The 26,524-nt window shown below is 43.2% G+C and overlaps 1 protein-coding gene across 1 annotated transcript in view; it reads right to left on the bottom strand.

The window, feature by feature from the left end:
• The window catches only part of LOC126337063 (general transcription factor 3C polypeptide 1), a 333,645-nt gene that overhangs the window by 258,199 nt on the left and 48,922 nt on the right, over positions 1-26,524 (bottom strand). The window contains exons 6-7 of the mRNA XM_050001392.1: positions 14,502-14,748; positions 4,767-5,006 (exon numbers count right to left, since the gene is read on the bottom strand). Coding sequence (XP_049857349.1) covers positions 4,767-5,006; positions 14,502-14,748 — 487 coding nt within the window. The remainder of the gene's footprint in view (positions 1-4,766; positions 5,007-14,501; positions 14,749-26,524) is intronic.

The raw sequence follows: 26,524 nt of genomic DNA on the forward strand, positions 1-26,524 counted from the left end.
AATGAGTTTAAATTTCAAGAAATAGTGATGCAAACGGCACACTGATTATACTGATTATTAGTGAGAAGGTTACATCACTTATGCTACATAAAGACCTGATATAACAGTATTATTAGTTCTGTGAAATGAAATGCCGCACCTGGTTATTTTAAAAGGAAGCCATTTGAAGTACTTTTTGAGAACCAGTGAATGGAAAAAACGTCTATAAATGAATACTACATTCATTCTTCTCAATACATTTACTTTTGTGGCTGCTCATTGTGGTGTGTACACTCCTGTGCACACATAAGGTGTAGAAACCCAGAGCAACTAAATAAAAGAAAAAGGAAAGAAAAGTTGGCACTGGACAAGGAGGTGACTAGTACAGTTCATGCCAAATAACATGGCCGGTAGGTGCGCCATCAGCAGGGCACGCTTTGGGAGAGCAGTAGTGGAGGGAGGGGGGGGGGGGGGGTTGCTGTTCTAAACCAGAGCCTATTTTCACTTTTTTTTGCTAATATTAAGTGGTGACTCTCCACACCCACAGTTTCATGGTGACCATTCAAAAAGATCTTTCCTCTCTCCTTTGGTGAGTATCTAAAAATAATCCTGCTGAAAATGCAACAAAAGCAATGGCTAATTTTCACCTGGTTTGCTAACGATTTGTAACTTTCAGCGAAGTGTCATTAACAGCGAATTTTGAGTAAAGGCTACACATTTCTCTTGTTACCATGTTAGAATTAGCTTCTTTTACCACAACACAGTGGAGTTTACACATGTCGCTTCACTAACACGTTGTGCAGATGCAAGTGCAAGACAATTCTCAAACAGTGGATTATTAAGTTTATTAAGCATGTAACTGAATAAAAGTAAGGTCAGTAGCTTGTGAAAAAGCACATCCTCAGTACAAAAATAAATGTATAATGTCTTTGCTTACATTGTTCCAAACCCCATAGCATTTCTCATTTCACCAGTTGTAGATGCCCCTCAAAAATTACATACTTTCATCGAAAAAGTTATAGTTAGTGGAATAACATGGTAGATAATGAAGTTTTGCATGATAACCATATGACATAATACTCTCCTCTTTCAATGCTATCATTTGCCAAAATCTCATTTCAATATCTCAATCAATTTATGAAACATGGGGAATGTTGTGGACATTTCACTCTGACTTTACTGTTGGCGCACTTGGTTGCAAATAAATATGCTACATCAGATCAATTTTCTCGAGATTGGTGACAGATAGAGACCTCCATCCAAGTCCACAGAAAAATTCAGTATGCTAGCTAAATTTCATACACAGCAAAATAATATATAATATGCACCAAATGCAAAATCATAGCAACCCCTATTGTTGCAAACTTTTTCGAATTTGGCATAGTGTCTTACTTCTATGCAAATATCACTGATGGGCATGTCACCATGAAGCTGATATATAAAGATATAAGTAATGCAGAAATGAAGTTTTTTACTGAATAGTTTCCATATAATTGTTTGAGAAAGATTGCAGAATGTGTGCCTCAATTCTGTCATTGCAGACTGGCTGAAAGGAGGGAAACACAGTTGGCCTCCCCTTCTGAAAAAATGAACGAACTCGCCCAGTGCTTTGGACAAAAATTGGTCACTGCTTCAGCCAGTGTATTCAGGATGGACTCTACTGAGATGTCTCTAGTGTGTTGGAAGTACGGCATAGTGGAAGATATATGACCCCAGCTTTTTTTATATGGTGCACTTTAGTGAGTGGTCAATGTCTGATGAGAACAGTGAATCCTTATAGATATTCTTGCCTGGTAAAACAGAAAATTTAGAGTAGTTTAACTGAACAGAATTGACGTAAGAGTGTGTGTGTGTGTGGGGGAGGGGGGGGGGGGGGCACGCATGCACAGAGAATACTTAAAAAGACAGACTTTTAAAGCAAAACATCTAATTTGTACTACAGTATTTTGTATTGTGTGTCATTTTGAAAGGTTTGAAAGTTTTATACCTATTTGTACAGTATGCTTATGTTCTTCATTAAAGTTCAAATTACAGTTTTAGGATTACGGTACATTAATATACAGTATAGGCCTACTGTACTTCACTATTAGTTGCATAGCACAAAAATTCACATGCAATGGAAAGAAACAACCACTCAAATGAACTGTTGTTGGCAGTGTAGCTTTGTTTGGAATGGCGAGTCAGTGAGTGGGGAACCAACTCCTGGCCAGGCATTCATCTCTTGGCGCTAACTGCACCCCAGCACATTCTCGCCTTGTATTGTTTCCACGAGTAAAGTATTTTTGGAGCCATTTCAGATAACACAGGTTTTGGTTGAGCCGAGTTCAATTAACTGGGGTTATACTGTAATTTAAATTCCATATTTTAAAGTTCCACTTTTGAGTAATATGAGGAAGTGCTACTGTTATTGAAACAGTACAAAAACATGTTTGAAATCATAGAAATTAAGTACACGATACCTAAGCAAAGATTGCACCTGGGTCATAAAATACAGCCGACCACATTATTGAACACTGTGTGAGGCAGGTAGTTATTCTGGAACTTGGCGCAAGTGGAAGATTAGGAAGCAGTAATAGATTTTCACAATCGGGATTTCTGTCAGTCACAGAGAATTAATACAAATTTATTAGGAATGAAGGCCTCATGAGAGTACTGGCAAAATATGACAAGACAATATAAATACTGTAAAGTTAAAAATAAACCGTTCTATTATTCCTCATTCATATTTTTTCTACTGTTTACACATAGTTCTTATTATTCTTCATAACTGACTGTAAATGGTGTGTTTGGTAACATTTAGGTCAAAAACATGATAGTTTCACACTGGGACACACTTTGCTTGGTCAAACTCTAGAGGAGAAGTTTGGTGATAGAATAGCAGCAGAAATAAACTCCTACTGGAGAACAAAAAGGTGAATACTCCTGTTTAAAAGATCTGACTAAAAATTGGGTTGTCAGCCACCTCATTCTATCTTCCTCATCATCTTCAAAATTTTCCCCATAAACTTTGGTATGCAAACATATTCGCAATCAAAACATGCAGCTCACCTCTCACTCCCACAAGCACCCCTAACGGTAATTCACTCACACCCACTAGTCCACCACTGTAAGCCGCTCATATCCGTCCAATCCCACTCACCCATTCTAGTCACTTATGCAGCCCAACTCATTGTAATTAACTCTTTGTGTCTCTATAACTCTCACTGTCTCACAGCCACAGTTTCCTTCATTCTGTCCTACCAGCATCTCTCACTGTCACTGTACCTCTCTTGCTCTCTCTCACTGCTACTACTTCCTTCATTCCTCCAGCTGTTGCAATCTCTTCTCACTGCCACTACCTCTCTATTCCTCATTGTCACTGACTCTGTCTCTCATTATCATTGGCTCTCACCCACTTCCACTTCATTCTTCTCTATATTCCTGTCCCACTGACAGTGTCTTCTTCACTCTCTTCCCTGCAATCTTCTGTCATTGTCAACTATTTTCCACTACCTCTGTGTCTCTCTCTTTCTCTCACACTGCCACTGTCTCCTTCACACTTCCTATATTACAACAGAAGTTTGCCATCATCCAGTATTTATTACTTTTCCCCCTCTTTCCCACTGTTACTGTCTCCTCCTCTCTAAGCATAAAAAAGTATTACTATGTGTATAAGACAAAATTTTTGGGAAAATTTTTAAAGATGCTGATAAATGTGGAATGTCATGTACATTACTTTTCAGTCAGAGTCTTTTAAACAGGAGCATATTTGCCTTTTTTGTGGTCTGACAGGAGTGTTTTTGAGTTGGTTCTCTTCTTTTCCATCCCAAAGCAGGTCACTTCAGTCTTATGAAAAGAAATTCTTGGGTGAGCAAAATTTTGATAGTTTACTTATGCGAAACTGAAATAACACCAAACCATTTTTACACCTCAGGCTGGATTTTCATTGCACACAAATTTTGCATGTGCTTCAGTACTACAACATGGGGTTAACGGAACCATCCTGACGATCACATAAACACTTTACAACATATTTATCCAAGCTAAATCACTTTGAAACAACATTTTCACCTCACACCCGATTTTAACTTTATGTTTTATGAGTAGAAGTAGGGTAATTTTGAACCTCTGTATCTTGGAAAATGGATAATAATATCAAGAAAATTTTCAAGACTGTTTGAGATCAGCATCTTAGGAATACAGCATGACAATTTCAACCATTTGTTGTAAATAGTAGTCTTGGAATCTGCAGCTTGGTTTTGGTAAAAAAAAAAAAAAAAAACACCTTTTTTGTTTTTTCTGACGAACTGCCCAGGAACTAACGGTGCCTCAATAAGCCTCTTAAGGTTCACCATAGACCACATCAAATGCAAAAAAATTCAAACAGTTTGCAGCGTTTGTCTAAGCAGGGGGAAGTGTGTAATATTCATACTTTGACCCTGTACTGTAGGATAGTGACACAAGATAACACTTCTTTTGGGGATACAATTGGGGTCCCTAGACTGTTTCTGTTTGGTGGTGCCATTATTATTATTATTATTATTATTATTATTATTATTATGACATCACTACATCTATTTTTACTCTTCACTATGTCATGGACACTCTAAAATATTAAATATTTTAAAATTATGCAACTGGACAATATTTAGAATAAAACCATATATTCACAAAGATGTTTTTCAATAATGGAACAATATATTTACTACAAGTAAAACCACTTTCAAACAAAATTCACCAAACCACACACTGGATAATCTTTTGGTGTTAGTTTCAGATTAAAAATTCACATAGCACACTACACTTACCTGGTCTGTTCTCACAAATTTCTGAAAATCAAAGGTCTTAAATAACTTTTTCAGAGAATTAGACAGTCGTAATTCTTGTCTTATTTCATCATATTCAGCAATATAATTTGTCCGGGTCTTTAAAATTTCAATTACTTTCTCTGTTAAGTACAAAGCTTTTGGTTTGCGCTCCACATAGAACCGAGGCAAGTGTAATAAGCTTCCTGAACAATTCTGTGCTCCTGTCTTCAAGTGATGAACCTGAAATTCATTGGATGTGATCAGCAAAATATGTAATTTATGGACAACTGAATGAATCTTATTTTCCCTTACATATACCATGCCTTTACTTGAGTATAATACATGATTTGACATGTCAGGAACATGCAGCAATATTAATTATTTGGTTTGCCTTCTCAGGTGAAAGAATACAGGAACAGTGGATTGAAGGAATTCATGCTAAGGCTTTATAACAGGAACACACTCAGCTCCTTCTGTGTCCACACTTTACCTAACAATTTTATCTACATGAACAGTAACGATGTACAATGCTTTCCCAATGGACTAGCTCCAGGAGTTGTTCTCGGGTGAAAAGTCAAATGTCATGGTGAACTTCCCACAATATTTCCTTGGTGCAACTGATTGACACCTTCAGGTGTGAGAAACACATTGCTTCAACCAGTCTAAGTAGGAAATGTGCAGGGGAGAAGGTGCCAAAGAAAACCACAGAGAGACGCAAGAAATATGGAGAATAGATCAAAACAAGAGAGCATATTACTATGGCTGGCTGACCACGTGAATAAAAAGAAGAATCCAGCCACTCTGCAACACATTAAAACCTCCACCCCAAAAGCACTAGGGTGAGGACACAGAGGGACACAGAACATGTGCTAAAACTTAAATCAAATGATAAAACCCACCCTCACGAATAACACGTAAAACTGCTGTTGAGGCACAGTGACCCAACACCGAAGGTAGGGTGCTGGGAAGGTTAAAAGTCCACCGCAGAGCAGCTAAAAGTAGACAGTTCAGCAACAGGTGGACGAACATCATTTGTGAGCCACAGCAACACCTAGGTGGGTCCTCACAACAGAGGAGGTAACCATGCATTAGCCATGTAAGGCCCGTGTGGAGCCGGCAGAGGACAACTGATTCCCTGCGAGAGGACTGCATGGAAGATTTCTACATATTCGTAGTATCCTTAATGACATGCAGTTTGTTGTGCAAGCTGTTATGCCATTCCATCTCCCAAAGCCGAAAAACCCTGCAGCATAAGACAAAATGCTGCTCAGTTTAGAGATGCACAACTCCAGAATTGGTTTCTGCATTGCTGTTTGGGCAGCATGTCGGCAAGTTCGTTGCCTGGGATTCTGACGTGTCCTGGGGTCCACACAAACACCAGTGAATGACGAGACCGTTCCAGGGCATAGATGGACTCCTGAATAGATGCTAGCAAAGGATGGTGAGGGTAGTACTGGTCGGCAGCTTGTAGGCTGCTCAAGGAGTCAGTACACAGGGGAACTGACTCGCCATGGCATGAGCTGATGTGCTCAAGAGCACGAGACATGACCGCCAGCTCTGCAGTGAAAATACTGCAGCCATCTGGCAAGGAGTGCTTTTCAATACACCCTCCATGAACACACGCAAAGCCTACGTGAGCATCGGCCATTGAGCCATCGGTGTAAACCACTTCATGGCCCCAGCACATGTTGAGAATTGAGAGGAAGTGATAGCAGAGAGCTGCAGGGTTAACGGAGTCCTTAGGGCCATGTGAAAGGTCCAGGAGAATCTGCGGCCTAGGTGTACACCATGGAGGTGTACATGAATGGTCCTCGATGCGAGGTGGTTAACAGGAAGGACTCCAGTTCAGACAGAAGGGAGTGAATGTGAAACGCAATCGTAAGGCCTGACCTGGGCTGCCGATGAAGGAGATGAAGTGCTGTGGTTGGGAAAAGGAGACGGTAATTTGGATGCACAGGTGAACTACAAACAGGTGCAACCTAACTGGCAAGCAGTTGTGCATGCCTAACCTTCAATGGAGGGACTCCGGCCTCCACCCAGACACTGGTCACTGTACTCCTTCTAAAAGCTCCCGTCGCTAGGCGAACACCACAGTGGTGCACTGGGTTGAGTAAATGCAACGCTGAGGGCACCACCGAACTGTAAACCAGACTCCGATAGTCAAGGTGGGATTGAACAAGGGCTCTGTAGGGCTGCAGCAGCGTAGAGCCATCTGCACCCCAGTTGGTGTTGCTCAGGCAGCGGAGGGCATTGAGGTGCTGCCAGTACTTCCGCTTAGCTGAGGCATCGAAAACCAGCCCCAAGAATTGATATGTCCCCACCACAGAAAGTGGATGATCATTAAGGTAAAGTTCTGGTTCTGGATGAACAGTGCGATGCCGACAGAAATGCATGACACACAACTTTGCAGCTGAAAACTTGAAGCTGTGGACTAGAGCCCATGACTGCGTCTTGTGAATGGCTACCTGTAGGTGCCGCTCAGCAACATCAGTACTGCACGAGCTGTATGAAATGCAGAAGTCATCTGTGTACAGAGAAGGTGAGAGCGATGGCCCTACAGCTGCAGCTAGACCATTAATACCCACTAAAAATAAAGACGCATTCAATACGGAGCCCTGTGGAACGCCATTCTCCTGAAGAAGGGGGGCACTATGGGAGGTACCAACTTGGACATGGAAAGTACGGAGCGATAGGAAGTTTTGGATAAATACACATACAATGTGGCAAAGATATGATGTCACCAGGTCGTGTTGTATGTTTTACGTAAGTAAAAAAAGATGGCAACTATGTGTTGGTGTCTGGAAAAGGCTGTTCAGATGACAGACTCGAGGGACACAAGATTATCAGTGGTAGATGGACACTGGCAGAAGTCGCCCTGACATGGAGCCAGTAGGCCATGTGACACCAGGATCCAACCCAACTGCCAACACACCATACGTTCCAGCACCTTACAAAGAAAGCTGGTGAGGCTGATGGGTTGGTAGCTACCCACATCATGCGGTTTTTGACCAGGTTTGAGCACCGGAATGATGGTGCTCTCTTGCCATTCCGATGGCAAAACGCCACCGCACCGGATCTGGTTGAAGATGACAAGGAGATGTCACTTGTAGTCAGACGAGAGATGTTTAATCATCTGACTGTGGCCCAGGAAATGTCTTGGGGGCAATGTGCAAGGGCACTGAGGAGCTCCCACTCCGTAAATGGGGTGTTATGGGATTCACTGTGAAGTATAGCGAATGAGAGGACTTCCCTTTCTATCTGCAGTTTGAGGGTGCAAAAGGCTGGGGGGTATTTCTCTAACGCAGAGGCTTGAGCATAGTGCTCAGCAAAGTGCTTGGCAATTGCGTTTGCTTCAGTAGATAACACGCCATTGATGTTAGTGCCAGGAATACCCTTTGGCGTCTGGTACCCAAAAAGACGTCTGATCTTCATCCCGATGTGGGAAGATGACATATGGCACCCAATGGTCGACATGAACCTCTCTGCCATTTTATAAGCTGGTGAACGTGGGCAGGGAAGGTGCTCTAGGGAAGGGTGCCACTTATGCCGCTGACGCTCTTTAATCGCCTCAGCAACTTCCGGTGACCACCGAGGGAATGTCTTTTGTTGGGGGCACCCTAAAGAATGAGGGATTGTGTTTTCCGTTGCAGAAACGATCGTTGCAGTTACCTGCTCAATGACAACATCAATGGCACCACGTGGGGGAGATTCAGTGATGACAGCTGAGGTGAAGGCTTCCCAGCCTGCCTTGTTTGAAGCCTGTCTGGATAGGCATCCATGGGCATGACATCGGGGCAGTGACAGGAAGATGGGGAAGTGGTCACTACCACACAGGTCATCATGTGCTCTCCAGTGGATAGATGGGAGAAGTCCTGGGTCGCAAATTTATACATCAAGTAACTACCATGAGCCACACTGAAATGTGTGGCGGCCCCAATATATAAGTGGTAGACGTTGAGTTGGGACAGTAAATTTTCGACATCTCTGCCACGGCCAGTAAGCATGGGGCTACCCCACAAGGTGTTATGGGCTTTAAAATCTCCCAAAAGTAGGAAAGGTTTAGGGAGTTGATCGATCAGTACAGCCAATATGTTCAGGGATATTGCACCATCTGGAGGAAGATATACGTCGCAGACAGTTATTTCCTGCGTCGTCCGTATCCTGACAGACACAGCTTCAACAGGATTTTGAAGGGGCACAGGTTGGCTACATACTGAGTTCAGGACATAAACACAAACTCCACCTGACACACTATTATATTCACTACAGTTCTTGTAATATACCCAGTTGCCATGAAGGGCAGGGGTCCACAATTGCTGGGAACCAGGTTTCCTGAAAGGTAATGCAGAAAGCAGGTGTAAAGCTTAACAGTTGCCATAGCTCAGCCAGGTGGTGGAAAAACCACTGCAATTCCACTGGAGGATGGTGTGATCGTGATACTGGGAAGGTGTGAAACAATCAATGAGGCAGTCTACACCTCAGGTTCACCTGCTGCCACAGACTTATTTACTGAACAGGCTATATCCATTGTGTCTGAGGGTCTGGTGGGATCTAGGTCCTCAGTGAATGCCAGAATCTTAACCACATCCTCAGACGCAGAGCTTGTAGGCAGCAGTGGTGTGGGTGCCACCTCAATTCCCTTGGGCTTGGAGTTCTTCTTTCTGGATTTCTCTTGCTGATCCTTGGGTTTCTCTGGCTGGGAGGGCTTCACTGATTCAGTATCCGGGGCTGAGGATGATCGTGAAGCCCTACGACCAGTTGCTTTTGGGCACTTCAGCCACTGGCGGGTGTCATCTTTCCCACTAGCAGTAACCTGGGAAGGGAGTGACCCAAGGGACCTCTTCCTAGTGAGAGGAGCCGAAGAAGACTTATGCTTCTCCAGCTGAGAACTGAGGACTGGTGTCCCCGATGGTTGGGGGGCAGTGCTCCCTAGATGAGTGGTGCAGGAACAACAAGGCATGAAGTGCCCCCCCCCCCACCATCAAGGGGCAGGTGTGGTCTTCCAGCTCTGAGAGCCGACTGGAACTTGTAGAACTGATGGGACTACAATTGTTCTCGCAGCGGCGGCACAAGAGGTGGTCAGAGCCACAGGATGTAGGTGCTCAAATTTCCTCTTGGCCTAGTGTAGGTCAATCGATTCAGGGTCTTGTATTCCATGATTTTTCTTTCCCACTGTAAAACCCTGCAGTCTGGTGAGCAAGGGGAATGATGTTTTCAGCAGTTGACACAGATGGGAGGTGGGGCACATGGGGTATTGGGATGGGATGGACGTCCACAATCTCGACATGTGATGCTGGAAGTACAGTGGGAAAACATATGGCCGAACTTACGGTACTTAAAGCACCGCATTGGGGGAGAGATATATGGCTTGACATCAAAGCGGTAGACCAGTACATTGATCTACTCAAATAATGTGTCACCCTCAAAGATGAAGGCACCGGTGGCAACCTGATTATCCCTTGGACCCCAATAGATGTGCCGGATGAAATGAACTCAGTGTTCTAAGTTGGCGCACAGCTCATCGTCAGACTGTGAAAGAAGATCCCAGTGGAATATAATACTCTGGACCATATTTAAGTTCTTATGAGGCATGATGGTAACGGAAACATCCCCCAGCTTGTCACAAGCGAGTAATGCCCATGACTGGGCAAAGGATACCGTATTTATCAAGACTGACCCTGACCGCATTTTGGACAAGCTCTCCATCTCACCAAACTTGTCCTCTAAATGCTCTACAAAAAACTGCGGCTTCATTGAGGCAAAGGAGTCCCCATCAGCTCTCATACATATGAGGTACTGGGGTGTATAAGATTCGCTGCCATCCTTAGCTTGGCATTCCTCCCACGGTACGGCCAGGGAGGGGAACGATTTGGGTCATACTTCCTTGCATTTTACTTAGACTTGGAATGCTTAGAGACTGCTGGCGTTTGATCACCAGCAAGTGATGACGTGGTACGCTTCATCGTGCGTCATACACCCTGATGCCACCCACTCCAACCAGGGGACCTCCCACGGGCACCACCCAGCCGTAGCAAAGGCCACCTGGCAGGACGGCCATTTCCGGGAGTCCCGATGCCCCAGGGTGAAGGGTACCTACTCCTTGGCATACGTGGAGAGTTAACGATGCAGGCATCAGCAGAGTGATCCCTGTTTAGTCAGGGGCTACAACCAGCAGGGTACATGGCGGCCCCACCACAATGGACTGGCTATCATGCTGGATATGAGGTGCAAAGAATTCCATAGTCATCGTCAGCGCAGAAAACGACACTGCATAGTGGGTGGAGGAAAACACACCCAGGAAGGTGTCCTCACTCAAGAGATGGAGGATGAGTGGGACTGCAATGCCACAATGAGAAAGTGGGATAAAGATCTCAATGCGTGATGGACACGATGCACTATGTAAGGTGCCCTTCCCCGACTGGCTTGCTCTTCAGGAAAATGTTGAAAAATGGAGGTCAAACCCTACAGGTGACCATCACATAAAGGCTGAAAGGTGTGAGACCCCTTTTAGTCACCTCTTACAACAGGCAGGAATGTCTCGGGCCTATTCTAACCCTCAGGCCCACAGGGGGGAATGAAACAAGGGCAACCACACACTCGCAAAAGCTGTCATTTACACTGTGCGCTGTCATTGACACCCATCGCATCCTCTGTCGGAAGCCGCAAGCAGATATACATGTCTGCACTGATGTGTGACCATTCTTGCCATTTCCATCTGAATATCTACATCACCACCAAAGCATCATCCCTTGTATGATCAATAGTTCCTCTCTATGGTTGCTGGACCTTCATGTTGCCAGCACTGGATTTCATGATGTGCTAAGTTTAAATCCTGTTTCTTTGTAAATCTGATTTGTGAAGCTGTGAATTTCCATTGCTTTTTTAAGTTACCCCAATATGAAGATGTTGGTGAGATTATTTTGATATTTATGCAGTCCATATTGTACCCCGTACTGAGAAAATACTCAGTCACTGCAGATTTCTTTGGATGGTCTGGAGATGTGTGCCATTCATTGCTGCATCAGTTTTCCATGGTGCAACAAGTTTTATCCACTGTAGGATTTCCAGTGCATCAGTCTTCCATGGTGCAACAAGTTTTGTCCATTGTATGACTTCCCATAACTACAAACCTTTATGTTATTTCGGCAATGTACCTATTTTCAAAGAACTCTGGTGATGTACGGCAAGATGACCATACCCCTGTTCTTCATTTTCTTCCAGCTCCTCAAATAGTCTAACATGTGCTGGATGTAGAGCACAGCATATCTTCCACTTGGAACACCTGATTTGCACGAATATGGTACACAGATGGCACAGCTGTCTGAATCCAATATGGCTTGTGCTCTGTGGACCAATGTCCTAAGCACATCACTAGCAAAGGATGGTGGCAACTGATGGCGTGTAAGTACAAGTCCGTGTGTAGGTTTATGGTACACAATGAGACCCAAATGTATCATCCTCTTTTCTTCACACTAGAAGGTTCATGACAGGTAGCTCACAGTTTTTCTCTATCTCCACTGTGAGCTTGATGTCAGAATGAAGATAATATAGATGTTGTAGAAATACATCCAGTAATGAAGTGTTGTGGGGCCAGATAATAAAGGTGTCATTCATGTATTGCCAAAATCATATAGGTTTAAACTCTGAAGACTGGAGTGCTCTCTTCTTGAAATTGTCCATAAAAATACTAGTCACAATGGATGACAAGGGACTAACCAATGTGACACCACCAGTCCATTTGAAATATTGGTGACTGAATAAAAATTAGGCTGAGGTGAGCACACACTTGAACAAAACAACAAGTTCCCATTCCAATTTCTCACGAATGGGCAACAGTACTCCCTTCTTTGACAGTTGGGTGAAACTATATCAAAACTCATGAGCGTATCTGATGGTATAACTTGTAAATTCTTGACCTGACAAATGAAGTCTTCTATATTGTGGATGTGGTTCTCATATTTTCCTACCAAACAGATCAGTTATGCAGCCAGATGTTTTATCAAGTTGTATGTTGACACCTCAGTATTACCAACAACTGGTCAAAGTGACATGCTATCCTCATGACATTTAATCAATCTGTATAGCCTGGTAGGAATAGGTGCCTGAGTACAAAGTCTTTCAGCCACAACATTGGAGATTCTGCTGTACTTGAGGAGCTTTTAAAGTTCTTTATTGGGGTATCCTTCTATTGTATGTGACATGCAAAGTCGAACAGCTGGTTCATCTTGCTTACATACAACGGTCCAGAGAGGATGACAGTTACGTCGCATTTATTTACTGCCAAGACCAAAATATCATGGTCCTCACATAAGGATCGAAACACTGATGTCTCTGAAGCTGAGATATTGTTCTTGGGCACTGCTGCCTGTGACAGAGCCCATAAAATCTCCCACCTGATTGGACTTGCTGTCAGTGTGCATTCTTTAACTGCTTTCTGACATAGTTGTAGGTGGTGTCTGTCTACAAAAACTGAAATCATGAGTTATGATGTTGGCATGGAAGTTACTACTACAACTACTACCAGTTACTACTACCAACTACTCCAACCAATATGGTAACAGGCATTTTTGCAAAAAATTGCAGACTTCAGAGAAGACCAACTAAAAGTCAGTGAAACAAAAGTCAACAAAATTCTATTTGTCTGAACAAAACTAATGGAAGTGAAGCATGGTTCTTGCTCTAGTGCACTTTAGCACCTATTCATGTACTGGTACTATGCTCCTTTGAGCGAGAGAATATCCCTGACAGCTGGCAGTGCTGCTGTTAACTTCAAACCATGGAATGCAAAAGACTGGTGAGTGAGTGAGTGGGAATAAGTGGGAGGGAGGGAAGGAGGATAGGGGAGGAGGGAGGGTAGGGAAGGAGGGTGGAGGGTTGTGGAGGAGTATTTATACTGATTTTCCAGTGAATGGTAAAAAGTTTTTAGATTTCATTAAACGTGTCTTTTGGTACATTTGCTGCTTGTCAATATCCATGACATGTTCTGGCTTTCTTCAAATTGATACTGAACCTGATATGTCTTTGTGTGGCACGGCAGGATGTGAGTTCAAATTATTTTACTTTTCTCCTCCCGAGAGATAGAAATATAAACAGAATTGCGTAACGTTTGGTTGTCACAGGCACACAAAGCATTTATGTCAAACCTACTTTTGTTGTCAAATGGACTGTAGGTATATAACCATACAATCCAGAGACAGTCACCACTGCTTAAAATTTACCATGCATATGTAGCTTATGGAATGTTGTGAAAGTGCAAGCATCCTCTGTGATAATTACTGAAGTTTCTAGTGAGACTGTCCGTCTCCGTAGTGCAGCGGTAGCATTACCACCTACCACGCCAGGGGGTCCAGGTTTGTGTGTTGTGTGTCCTTCATCAACACTTTCATAATCATTGACACACAAGCCGCCAAAGTGGCATCAACTAAAAATACTAGCAATACCGCGGCTGAACCCTGAAGGGGATATTCCAGCCAATAAATGTCATACAATCATTTCATTTCTAGTGAGACTCAACAAAACTTCCTTGAAGTCAACATAATGTATTTGTTTTGAGTCAAGTGCATTATCATGGAATGTATCACACATTCTACTATACAATTATCATTCTACAGATGCATGTGTCATCAGAACTAATCAAGACACATTAAACTTAATCATTATTTCTCAATTTTGTTAAGAAACAGTACTAAGACCTGTAATATATTGCAAATATATAATTTGAAGATCTTAATTTACCTGCTTTGTTATAAAATTGTTAGCAGCAAGGAACTTCCTATGGTAAAATAGTGATTTTGGATCTTCTCCCACTACTTGTAAACTAATCTTCCCTTGGGTTATTTCACCATGATAGCGTGACCTCCCAATTCTCTCAAGGAGACAGTAATGCATGAGACTGAGTTCCACTCCAGGATCCGTTTCATCTCCCATCAGAGCAGCATTCCGAGCAGATTGGCTCCCAACAACCACAAATTTTCTGCCATACCTACAAATATTTTCTCAATTTAATAAAATTCAATATTTATAAAAAAGATATAAAATTTAAAAAAAACCAAAAAGAGAGAAATGATAATGATAGCACACCAGCTGTGGACAAAATCAGATATAACTGTGAATACACTAGAAGGCTTTTGACAACTCTGCTGGAAAAAAGACAAGACAAGACACAATGACAAGTACTCAAGGAGTTTGTGAAATGGGTTACAACTTCGATGCGAAACAATAACAAACATTCATCCACCAAAAGAATCAGGATCATATAACTTGCATTCGATTATATAGAGGTAAGGATAATATGATGTAGCTATTAAGAAGTAAAATCAAGCTGGGAGCAAAGCATATGTTGAAGCAGGATAGAGTCTACTTGCTTTGGAACACCATCACAATTTTCACAGTATTTTACTTGAAACCAAATGCTATGTACTTCCACATAGTGCGTCTGACTTCTATTCTGAGGACCCAAACAAGATAAACTAAGTTTTACATGTCAACTGGGGAAGCTGCTGGAGTGCAAAGCAGTTGCTCCATCAAAGTAAACTGTTTCATGCTGACCACTTGTCAGTCAGAACATGTGGTGTGTAGAAGAAGGAAGATTACAGTTTAGCAGCCACCTCAACACAGACCATTAAGAGGTGATGCATTAACTGAATGGAAGTTATAATTCTCCCCACAGAAGCTTTGATGCAATCTGGTTTTGGTAGGAGGCTGAAACCAGTCACATTCTCATATAGGGCCTAATCAACAAGAAAACTGCAAGAATATTCACAGCACAAACTTTCCAAGTATTTTCCTTTTGGTTAACCCTACACTATGAGAATTTTGTGATACCAAAAACAAAAGAAAGTAATAAACATAGATTGTATTTTAAATTGTGACATCTAAATAAATACTGAGTCAAGTTCCAAAAAACTGGTTTACAGATAATCGACAATATATGTATAGCAATTACACGAAAGCAGTATAAAAGCTGGAGATTGCTAGATGAACACAAAAACTCTACAGGTTTCTTGCCATGTTTGTATTTTATTAACAAAATCATACAAAATATGAAGAAAGTAAAACATTCTGTATGCAATGGCTTCAACAAAATAATGATACAAGTGCCATCATGCCCATTTTCATTCATTTCACGAGGTTCTGGTAAAACCACTTATTCTCTTTGTTTACAAATGGAATCATTTTAGCTAAATCTCTTCTCTTTTCTTCAGACAACCTAGACTCACAGTGTAGTGAATACAGCTGCAATTGTTGAAGTTCAGAAGGCTTCATGTTTCCCTTCAAGATGTTATGTTCTTTGAATCCTTCGATTGCATTAAGTGTTGAGTGAAAGGCAATACCCCTAGCCATTCAGCAGTCAGTCTGATACTATACTTTTGAAATATGAGCACGAGCGAAGGCAGCAGCAAAGTCGTAAAATCTGTTTCTTGCATAAAAGTTACTGTGAATGGTGTTGCGTGTAGTTTCAGTGATGAAACGAACTATATCTTTTAGAACTTCCCAAGAAGTTAGCCTGTTTAGTTTCTCAATGTGAGCAAAATCATGATTGCAAGACATAAAACAGTTTCCTTTCATCAGAAACTTGCACTCTGTTTCTGTAAAGTAACATTTTGCTGTTACGTAAACCCACAGAAAGGTCATCATCTTATTTTTGTTCTGGGCACAGCAGCTTTTGCTCCACATTATCAGTTTCTTTTCACAGGTAACTTCAATGTAAAGACTTTGTGCACACAGGAAGCAATTTCATTCCCTCCCATGGGGTTTGGTTTGTTGACTTTGGAGGTAGGTAAAAGGTAGGAGTAAAAGTGTTTGCTGGTGCAAGGAGAGAGATGGATTCAGGATTTTGGGAAATTGGCCTAAGACGTTGAGGAGAAGCTGTAGGTTTTGTTGGACTTCTGGGATTGGATCATTGTTGTATAGTTTGTATGCAGAGGTGTCTGAAAATTGGTGGCGACTCTGAGGCATGGTCACTATGATTCATTACCACTGTGGTACAGCATTTGTTTGTGGGAAGGATGATAATGCCCGGATTGTTTTTCAGGTCATGGCTTGCTGCATGTTACATAGTAATGATGCTGGACTCATGGGGGAAAGACTTAGAAAAGGAAGGTGATGATAGGTTAGCAGTAAGGAATTCCTAAAAGATAACCATGGGATGACTGGGTGGAATGAGAGAAGGATCGCACTTGGATGAAGGTTACAACTGTTTTATAAAAGGTTCTGTGTGGGGTTTTGGCTTGCTGCTGTCAGTGGAATGTATGGCAAAGAAATGTTTCCAATGCAAAGAATAAGTTAAAGGAGAGAATGTTCTTTACAGATTTGGCATGTTTGAATTTAGGTTTTGGGATAAAGTGAAGCCTTTACAAAGTACTGAGACTTTTGCTGGGGTCAGAGTTGTGGCAGAAAGATTGAAAACAGTGTTATGGGATGTGTGGTTAGGAGCAGTCTATATCATGGAGGATAGATGAAATTTTTGGGGATATGGAATGTGGAGTAAGTCAGCAAGGCATAGTCAGGGAGCTATGAGAAATGACAGGGGGACTGCATCAGAATGGTAAGCTTTTACTTAGTTATAGGCAGTGACAAGCACACAAAGGACAAGCATAGCTGAGACATCTTTCTCGAATGGGACTGGGAATGCTGTTCCCACTATTGGAGGGCAAGACTCTCTATTGCACTGAAAGCATACAGGGAATTGTAGTCACATAGTAAAAGGATGGTATGAGCTTTGATTGTATGATTATGATGGACCAGGCTGGTAGGAGTGGTGGACACATTAGTTTGAAACAGTCTAAGATGCCAGTTTCAATGTTAAGTCCATTGGGCGGAATACCATGCAAGTGAAAGGTTTTCAGAATGAGGATGTGTGGTTGGTATTTTGCTGGAGGAGGGGGGAGGGGAGGGAGGAGGAAAAAAAAGAAGAACAGTTATATAAAGTGGTCATAAACAAACGCATGAGATGAGCTAACAGTCAAATATGGCAGCAAGAGTCAGAAGTGGAGGAAATTTAAAGAAGAATTGGAATTAAATGTTCAAAAGGAGCAGCAACTGTGACAACAAGGAGTTGATGTATGGCCGTTATTAGTATGGTGGGCTGTGCTCAATTTGCACAACAGAGGATGGATGACCAATGTGTGTTCTGAATGCAGGTACAATCAAACATTGGAAAGTCCAGGATGGAGTGTAACAATATTATGAAAAGGATAGTTGCTACTCATCCTATAGCGGTGATACTAAGTCGCAGATAGGCGCAACAAAAAGACTGTCAAAACTTGAGCTTTTGTCCAACAAGGCCTTCATCAGAGATAGACACCACACACACTCAATCACTCACATGTGCACGCAAACGCAACTCACACGCACATGAACACCGTCTCTGGCTGCTGAAGCCACACTGCGAGCAGCAGAGCATGATGGGAGAGGTAACTATGTGGTGGGAGTAAGGAGGAGGCTGGGACTGGGAGGGGGGGGGGGAGATAGCAGGGTAGGAATGGGTGATGGTAAAGTGCCACTTGTGGGAGGGTACAGGGACGAGGTGGAGAGAGGGGAGGGCAGCTGGGTGCAGTTGCAGTCAGGAGGTTGCACAAAGTGCAGGGGGGACAAGGGGGGGAGGGTAGCAGAAAAGGAGGGAAGTAGAAAAGGAGGGAAGTAGAAAGGCTGTGGATGGATTGGTGGAGCAGAAAGCTGTGTAGTGCTGGAATGGGAATAGGAAAGTGGCTAATGAAGGTTGATGCCAGGAGGGTTGTGGGAACGTAGGATATATTGCAGGGAGAGTTCCCACCTGCACAACTAAGAAAAGCTGTGAAGCAGTCATTTAAATGAAGAATGTCGCGTTGGCCAGTGTGCTGCAACGGGGTGGTACAGCTGTTTCTTGGACACAGTTTGCGAGTGGCACAGCTGTTTCTCGGACACAGTTTGCCGGTGGCCATTCTTCTGGACAGACAGCTTGTTGCTTGTCATGCCCATGTAGAATGCACCACAGTGGTTGCAGCTTAGCTTGTAAAGCTGGTTTCACAGGTAGCACTGCCTCTGATGGGATAGGTGATGCTTGTGACTAAACTGGAGTATGTGGAGGTGAGAGGATGTATGGGACAGGTCTTGCACCTAGGTCTATTACAGGGACATGAACCCTGAGGCAAGGGTTTAGGAGCACGGGTGTGAAGGGATGGGTGAGGTTCGGTGGGTGGTGGAATACCACTGTGGGAGGGGTGAGAAGAATAGCGGGTAGGACGTTCCTCGTTTCAGGGCATGATGAGAGGTAGTTGAAACCCTGGCATAGAATGCAATTCAGTTGTTTCATCCCTGGGTGCTACACAGTCATGAGGGGGATGCTCCACTGTGGCGGACGGTGGGACTTTGGGAGCTGGTGGGTAACTGGAGAGATAAGGCATGGGAGATCTGCTTTTATTAAAGTCTGGGCGGGTCGGTGAAGGCCTTACTGAGGCCCTCAGTATATTTTGCTCATCACTGCAGATGCAACGGCCTTAGGTGGCTAGGCTGCGTGGAAGGGACTTCTTGGCATGGAATGAGTGTCAGTTGTTGAAGTGGAAGTACTGCTGGTGGTTAGTAGGTTTGATATGGACAGAGGTACTGATGTAGCCATCTTTGAGTTGGAGGTCAACATCAAGGAAGGTGACCTGTTGGGCTGAGTAGGACCAGGTAAAGTGAATGGGGGATAAGGTGTTGAGGTTCTAGAGAAATGTGGATATGGTGTCCTCACCTCAATCCAGATCATGAAGATGTAATTAATGAATCTGAAGCAGGTGAGGGGTTTGGGATTCTGGGTATTTGGAAAGGATTCCTCTACATTGCCCATGAATAGTTTGGCATAGGATGGCACCATGCGGGTTGGCATAAGATGGCACCATGCGGGTTGGCATAAGATGGCACCATGCGGGTTGGCATAAGATGGCGCCATGTGGGTGCCCATAGACGTAGCCCAGATTTGTTTTTAGGTAATGCCTTCAAAGGATAATTAATTGTGGGTGAGGATATGGTATGTCATGGCAACTAGGAAGGAGGTTGTAAGTTTGGTATTCGTTGGGTAATGGGAAAGATAGTGTTCAATGGCGGTATGGCCAAGGGCATTAGGGATAATACCAGAAAGGGAGGTGGACTAAACAATGCCGAGCAGGGCACCATGTGGTACAGGAACAGAAAGTGTGGAGAGTTCATGGAGGAAATGATTGGTATCTTTTACGTACGAGGGTGGGTTGCAGTTAATAGACTGAAGGTGTCAGAGATTTTGTCAGTGGGGGCACAGTAACTGGCCACAATGGGGCATCCTGTGTGGTTCGGTTTATTGTCTTTAGAAAGTACGTAGAAGTTAGGGGTGCGGGTAGTGGTGGGGTGAGGAGAGCAATGGACTCTGGGGAGAGGTTCTGTGATAGGCCTAAGGATTCAACGAGAGACTGGAGATCCTGCTGGATGCTGGGGTCACTGCGGTAGGGTTTGTAGGTGAGTTAATGGAGGAAAGATTCATGACTGTGTTTTGGGTCTCTCTCTCTCTCTCTCTCTCTCTCTCTCTCTCTCTCTCTCTCTCTCTCTCTCTCTCTCACACACACACACACACACACACACACACACACACACACACACAAACACAACTCATGCACACATGGCTACAGTCTCTGGCTGCTGAGGTCACACTCATGATGGGAAAGGCCTCAACCTTCACTAGTCATTGTCATTACCCATCAGCCCCTCCCCTGATCCCATTTCAGTGCTACGCAGCCCTCTCTATTCCACCAACACACCCTCAGTCTTGTTACTTCCCTACTGTACCACTACCCACCACCCCCCTTGTCCTCCATTTAATCTCTTGACTGCACCTAGCCGCCCTATCCTCTCTCCACTTCATTGCTGTACGCTCCCACAAGAAGCACTTTCTGTCCGTCACCCTTACCTCCCTATCCCTCCCCCTCCCTGCCCCAGCCTCCCCCTTACCCCCACCACATTGTTGCCTCTCCCATCATGCACTGCTGTTTGCATTGTGGCCTTAGCAGTCAGAGACTGTGGTCGTGTTTGTGAGCTGTATTTGAAAGAGTGTGTGTGTATGCTGTGTAATTCCAATAAAGGTCTTGCTGGCCAAAAGCTCACTTCCTGACAGTCTTCTTGTTGTGCCCATCATGCAACTCAGCATCTCTGCTATTTGGTGAGCAGCATAATATTGTTGAATGCAGGTTCCAAAGAGGACAAGAAAGTGTAGACATATTAAGGAATAAAGAGTGGACAAATGAGCTGTAGATAAATAAAGAAAGTTGGTAACAAAAGTAAAAGCACATAGAATGGAAGAGAGCTGAATCCATAATGTATAACACTGTTGGAAATTCTTGATTGGAAAAATACATAAAATAAGGAAAGACAACCACTTACCTATGGAGCATTAGTGTGTGGTGTGCTACCAGCTCATGCTGCCCTGACTGGCTGTTAGCTGATGGCATGTGTTTACCTATGACTGGATAGTATGAGTAGTATGATTAGTATGATCTACCTTCTGCTTCTTTAAAACATTTTCTGAACTTCCTTATAACTTCCTATGCAACTCCATATACAGAGTTTGCCATTTATTACTGTTAGGAATGCTTTGACTGTATGTTTTAACATTCTTATTTTTTACCACCTTTAACAAATTTTCAGCCACTTCTTTTGTCTACCAACCATTCCGCCAATCCTGAAAACTGTCCTTTTCCCTAGGAAATTGCCATGCACACATCCTCTTTCTGAAACCTTGCCTGGCACATCATATCCACCTAATGGGATTACCATTAAAACTAGCATCTCTGGCAGCCACACATCCTCCTGCAAGAATCTTTGTCTTTTCCAATTCATCAGTCCCTCATCCTCACCAACCCAGTCCATCATACTCATACAATCGAAGCTCAAACCATATCTGACAGCTTCTACTACTTTTGAAAAATCCTTTTACTCTGTGACCACAGCTCCTTGAATGTCAACATTGCAATAGAGTTTTGCCCTCCAACAGTTGGAATAGTATTTATAACCCCGAGGATACTGTCCCAGCTACTTGTGTCCTATGCCCATGTGAAACTACCTATCACCAACACAAAGCCTAACACTCTGATCCCCCCCCCCTCCGGCAACCCCCACAGCTTTCTGACCATGAACTGTTGACTTACTCTACCCTCCATATCTCCAAACATTTCCTCCATCCTCCATGAAACAGACTACTCCTAAACACACATTCCGTAACACTGTTGCCAACCTTTCTGCCACAATTCTGACTACAGCAGAAATCTCAGTACTTTCGAAAAGTCTCACCTTTTGCCCAAAGCCTAAATTAAAACATGCTGAAGTTGTAAAGGACCTTCTTTCCTTTACCCATTCTTTCGTGTGGAAACATTTCATCACTACCCATCCACTGACAACTAAAACCCCACAAAGAATCTTGTAACTCCAACCTCCTCCCTAGTGTGATCCTCCTCCTTATTCCATCCAGTCATCTGCTGGTTATCTTTCAGGAATTCCTCACTTCTAACCTGACTTCACCTTCCCTTCATAAATGCCTCCTCCTTGAGTCCACCATCACTCCTATGGAACACACAGCTATCCATAACTAATCCAGACCACATCAACCTTCCCACAGGCAAATGCCCTACCACAGTGATCATGAATCACTGAGACTATGACTAAGGGTCTCCACCAATTTTCCAACACCTCTGCGTACAAACTTTATGGCAATCATCCCATCCCAGAAGTCCAAAAAGACCTCCAGCAGCTCCTCATTGCTTTAGATCTATCTCAAAACCGGACACCTGAATCCATCTCCCTCCTCATACCAGCAGCTTCCCACACTCCTACCTTTTACCTACTACCCAGACTCTACAAACCCAGCCCCACAGGTCTCCCACTTGCTATACCACGGTGGTTGGGGACAAGGCTCTCAATGAACGATCCTCTGCCTTTGTTGATCAACCCCTCCAAACCACTGTCTGTAACCTCCCATCCTACATTCAGTACACTGCTCACATCCTTCATCACCGTTCTGCAGTTCCTGTTTTGTTACTACCAGACTCCCTGTTGCCATTGTGGATACAACATCCTTATGCACCAGCATTCCATATGTCCATGGCTTTGTGTTACCATGGAACATTACCCTTTCCCAACTGATACCAGACATATCACCTCTCCCTTATCTTCCTAGCCAACCAGAGCCTGACCCACAATTACTTCACTTTCAAAGGCCAAATCTACACACAAATCCATGGTACTGCCATAGATACTTGCATGGCTCCTTTCAATACCAACTTATTTAAGGAGAAATCCTCCCTTTCCAATCAGCAACTAAAACTTCTTGTCTGATTCAGATTCACTGACAACATTTTTATGATATGGATTCATGGCATGGACAACCTTGCTCCTTCCTCCATAACATTTAATACCTGTTCCCAAATCCACTTCACCTGTCCTTCTCAACTCAATGAGCCACCTTCCTACATACCAAGCACACCAACAAAATCTCCACTTTGACACTGTCACCCTAACCATTTCAAAAAGCCTCTTCCATACAGCCTTGCTACCCATGGATGCTGTAACTGCAGTGGAAAGCAGGAGTTGTTGAAATATACCAATAACCTTAGCAGAGCCTTTATTGACAGACATTATCCTATCTGGCACATTCATAAACAAACCTCCAGTGCCATTTGTTCCTTGAACAACTGTAAATGTGTTAACCAGCCACCAACTGACTCTCTCCTAATAATCCAGTGTCACTATGGCCTTGAAAAGCTCAAACACATCCTTCACCAGGGCTTTGATACCTCCCATTATGCCCTGAGATGACAGTCGTCAACGTCATCGTCATCGTCATCGTCATCATCATCATCATGTTTTCTGCTATATTAGCAGGTGCTTTGCCTCTCCATTTTCTGCGCTCCATTGCTTCCTTCTTAAGGCTGCTGTATGTTGTACTGTCCATCATGTCATCCACTATCTGAAATCTCTTTCTTCCTCACTTCCTTTTCCCTTCTACATAACCTTCTAAAACTGTTTTTATCAGTTTGTCATTCTGCCTTAATATATGCCCAATCCAACTTCTTTTTCTTATTTTTATTACATCTAGTAACTGTCTTTTCACTCCCACTTTTATCAGTACCTCTTCATTTTTTACTCTGTCCATCCAACTTATTCTTTCCATTAACCGTCGTGTTCACATCTCAAAAGCCTCCAGCCTTTCTCTGTCTTTCTTCCTCGAAGACCATGTTTCAGTGCCATACAGAAGAACACTCCATACAAGACATTTTATGAATCTTTTCCTGAGTTCTCTGTCCAAACTGCTAGAGAAAATTCTCCTTTTCTTACAAAATGTCTCTTTTGCCATTGCTATCCTTGTTTTAATTTCTGTGCTGCACTTCCAGTCGTATCTATCCTGCTTCCAAGATACTTAAAATTTTGCACTTGTTCTAATATTTATCCATTCAACATAATTTTTATTTCTTTATTTCCTCCTAGTGCCAATACTTTTGTCTTCTTTGTGTTAATTTTCATTCCATAATTTTTTTCCATTAGCTCCAATGGTGTCCACTAAATCCTGTAATTCTTTTTCCCCTGTGACTAGAAGGACCACGTCATCGGCAAACCTCAAACACCCTACTCTTCTTCCTCCAATTTCTACTCCATTGTCATCTAATGAGCATTGGTCAATCATATTTTCCAAGTAGAGGTTGAAAAGGGTAGGTGATAGACAGCATCCCTGTCTTACTCTTTTTCCTAGTCTGATCCAGTTTCTCCTCCCACTTTAACTGAAGCTTTTTGATTAAGATACAATGAGTTTACAAGTCTTCTGGTTTTCCAGTGCACTCTCTTTTCCCTCATTATAGTCACCAGATTGTCCCAAGCCACATTGTCAAATGCCTTTTCTACATTGATAAAGCACACACACACACACACACACACACACACACACACACACACACACACACACACACACACAATGAACAAAACACACAAACACACACACAGAATTACTAGCTTTCGCAACCGATGGTTGCTTCTTCAGGAAGGAGAGGGAAAGACGAAAGGAAGTGGGTTTTAAGGGAGAGGGTAAGGAGTCATTCCAATCCCGGGAGCAGAAAGACTTCCCTTACGGGGAAAAAAAAGGACAGGTGTACACTCCCACACACACACACACACACACACACACACACACACGCACATACACAGACACAAGCAGACATATTTAAAGGCAAAGAGTAAGGGCAGAGATGTCAGTCGAGGCGGAAGTACAGAGGCAAAGAGGTTGTTGAAAGACAGGTGAGGTATGAGCGGCGGCAACTTGAAATTAGCGGAGGTTGAGGCCTGGCGGATATCGAGAAGAGAGGATATACTGAAGGGCGAGTTCCCATCTCCGGAGTTCGGATAGGTTGGTGTTGGTGGGAAGTATCCAGATAACTCGGACGGTGTAACACTGTGCCAAGATGTGCTGGCCGTGCACCAAGGCATGTTTAGCCACAGGGTGATCCTCATTACCAACAAACACTGTCTGTCTGTGTCCATTCATGCGAATGGACAGTTTGTTGCTGGTCATTCCCACATAGAAAGTGTCACAGTGCAGGCAGGTCAGTTGGTAAATCATGTGGGTGCTTTCACACGTGGCTCTCCCTTTGATCGTGTACACCTTCCCTACCCTCTGGTTCTTAACCCTTGCAACCGCCCCCGGTGTAAAACCTGTCCTATGCACCTTCCCACCACCACCTACTCCAGTCCTGTAACCCGGAAGGTGTACACGATCAAAGCGAGAGCCACGTGTGAAAGCACCCACGTGATTTACCAACTGACCTGCCTGCACTGTGACGCTTTCTATGTGGGAATGACCAGCAACAAACTGTCCATTCGCATGAATGGACACGGACAGACAGTGTTTGTTGGTAATGAGGATCACCCTGTGGCTAAGCATGCCTTGTATAGTAAGTCATATCTTCCCTCCCTGTCCAGTTCTTCAATTGCATCACATTCCTCTTTTAGTCATTTTTTCCTAGCGTGCTCTGTTTCTCTTCGCAGTTCATTATTTAAACTTCAGTACAACTTTCTTGCATTTTCAGTGTTTGTGTCTTTAAATTTTCTTCTCTCCTCCATCTCAGGAAATCATTTCTTGGGTGACCCATGGTTATTCTGACCTTTTCTCTTTCACATATCCTATATTTTGCTGTCCTGCTTTAACGATTCCTTCTTTCAGCACATTCCAGTACTCGCTGGCATTATCAGGTGGTTCTTTGTTTCATAATGTGTTTAGAAACTCATGTGACAGCATTTCTGTAATTTGTTCTTTGTTGGATCTTATCTTCTTTAGATCCCACTTCTTCACCATGGATGCTTTCTTCAGTTTTTTCATTCTTATTTCTATTTCTGCCATAAGTAAGTTGTGGTTGTTATTAATATATGCACTTGGTAATCTCTGCACCTTCTTGTTTCCATTCCTGTATCTTTCTTCGACCAGTATAAAATCGATTTGGTTCCTGTATTTATCCCCTGGTGATTTCCAAGTGTAGAACCTCTTCTAGTGGTTCTTGAACCATGTATTTGTCACTATTAGCTTCCTTTCCCTGCAGAGGTCAGTTAGCTATTCACCTCTATCATCTCTCTTTCCAAGACCATGACTGCCTACTATGTTTCCCTCTTTCCCTTTTCCCACAATGGAGTTCCAGTCTCCCATTACTATTTTGCAGCATTTTTTTAAAATTTTGGTCCATTATTCTCCCTATTACATTGTATGTTACCTCTACAATTTGGTCATCATGTTCTGAGGT

This window comes from Schistocerca gregaria, chromosome 2, assembly GCF_023897955.1.
Source record: "Schistocerca gregaria isolate iqSchGreg1 chromosome 2, iqSchGreg1.2, whole genome shotgun sequence".
NCBI classification, from domain to species: Eukaryota; Metazoa; Arthropoda; class Insecta; order Orthoptera; family Acrididae; genus Schistocerca; species Schistocerca gregaria.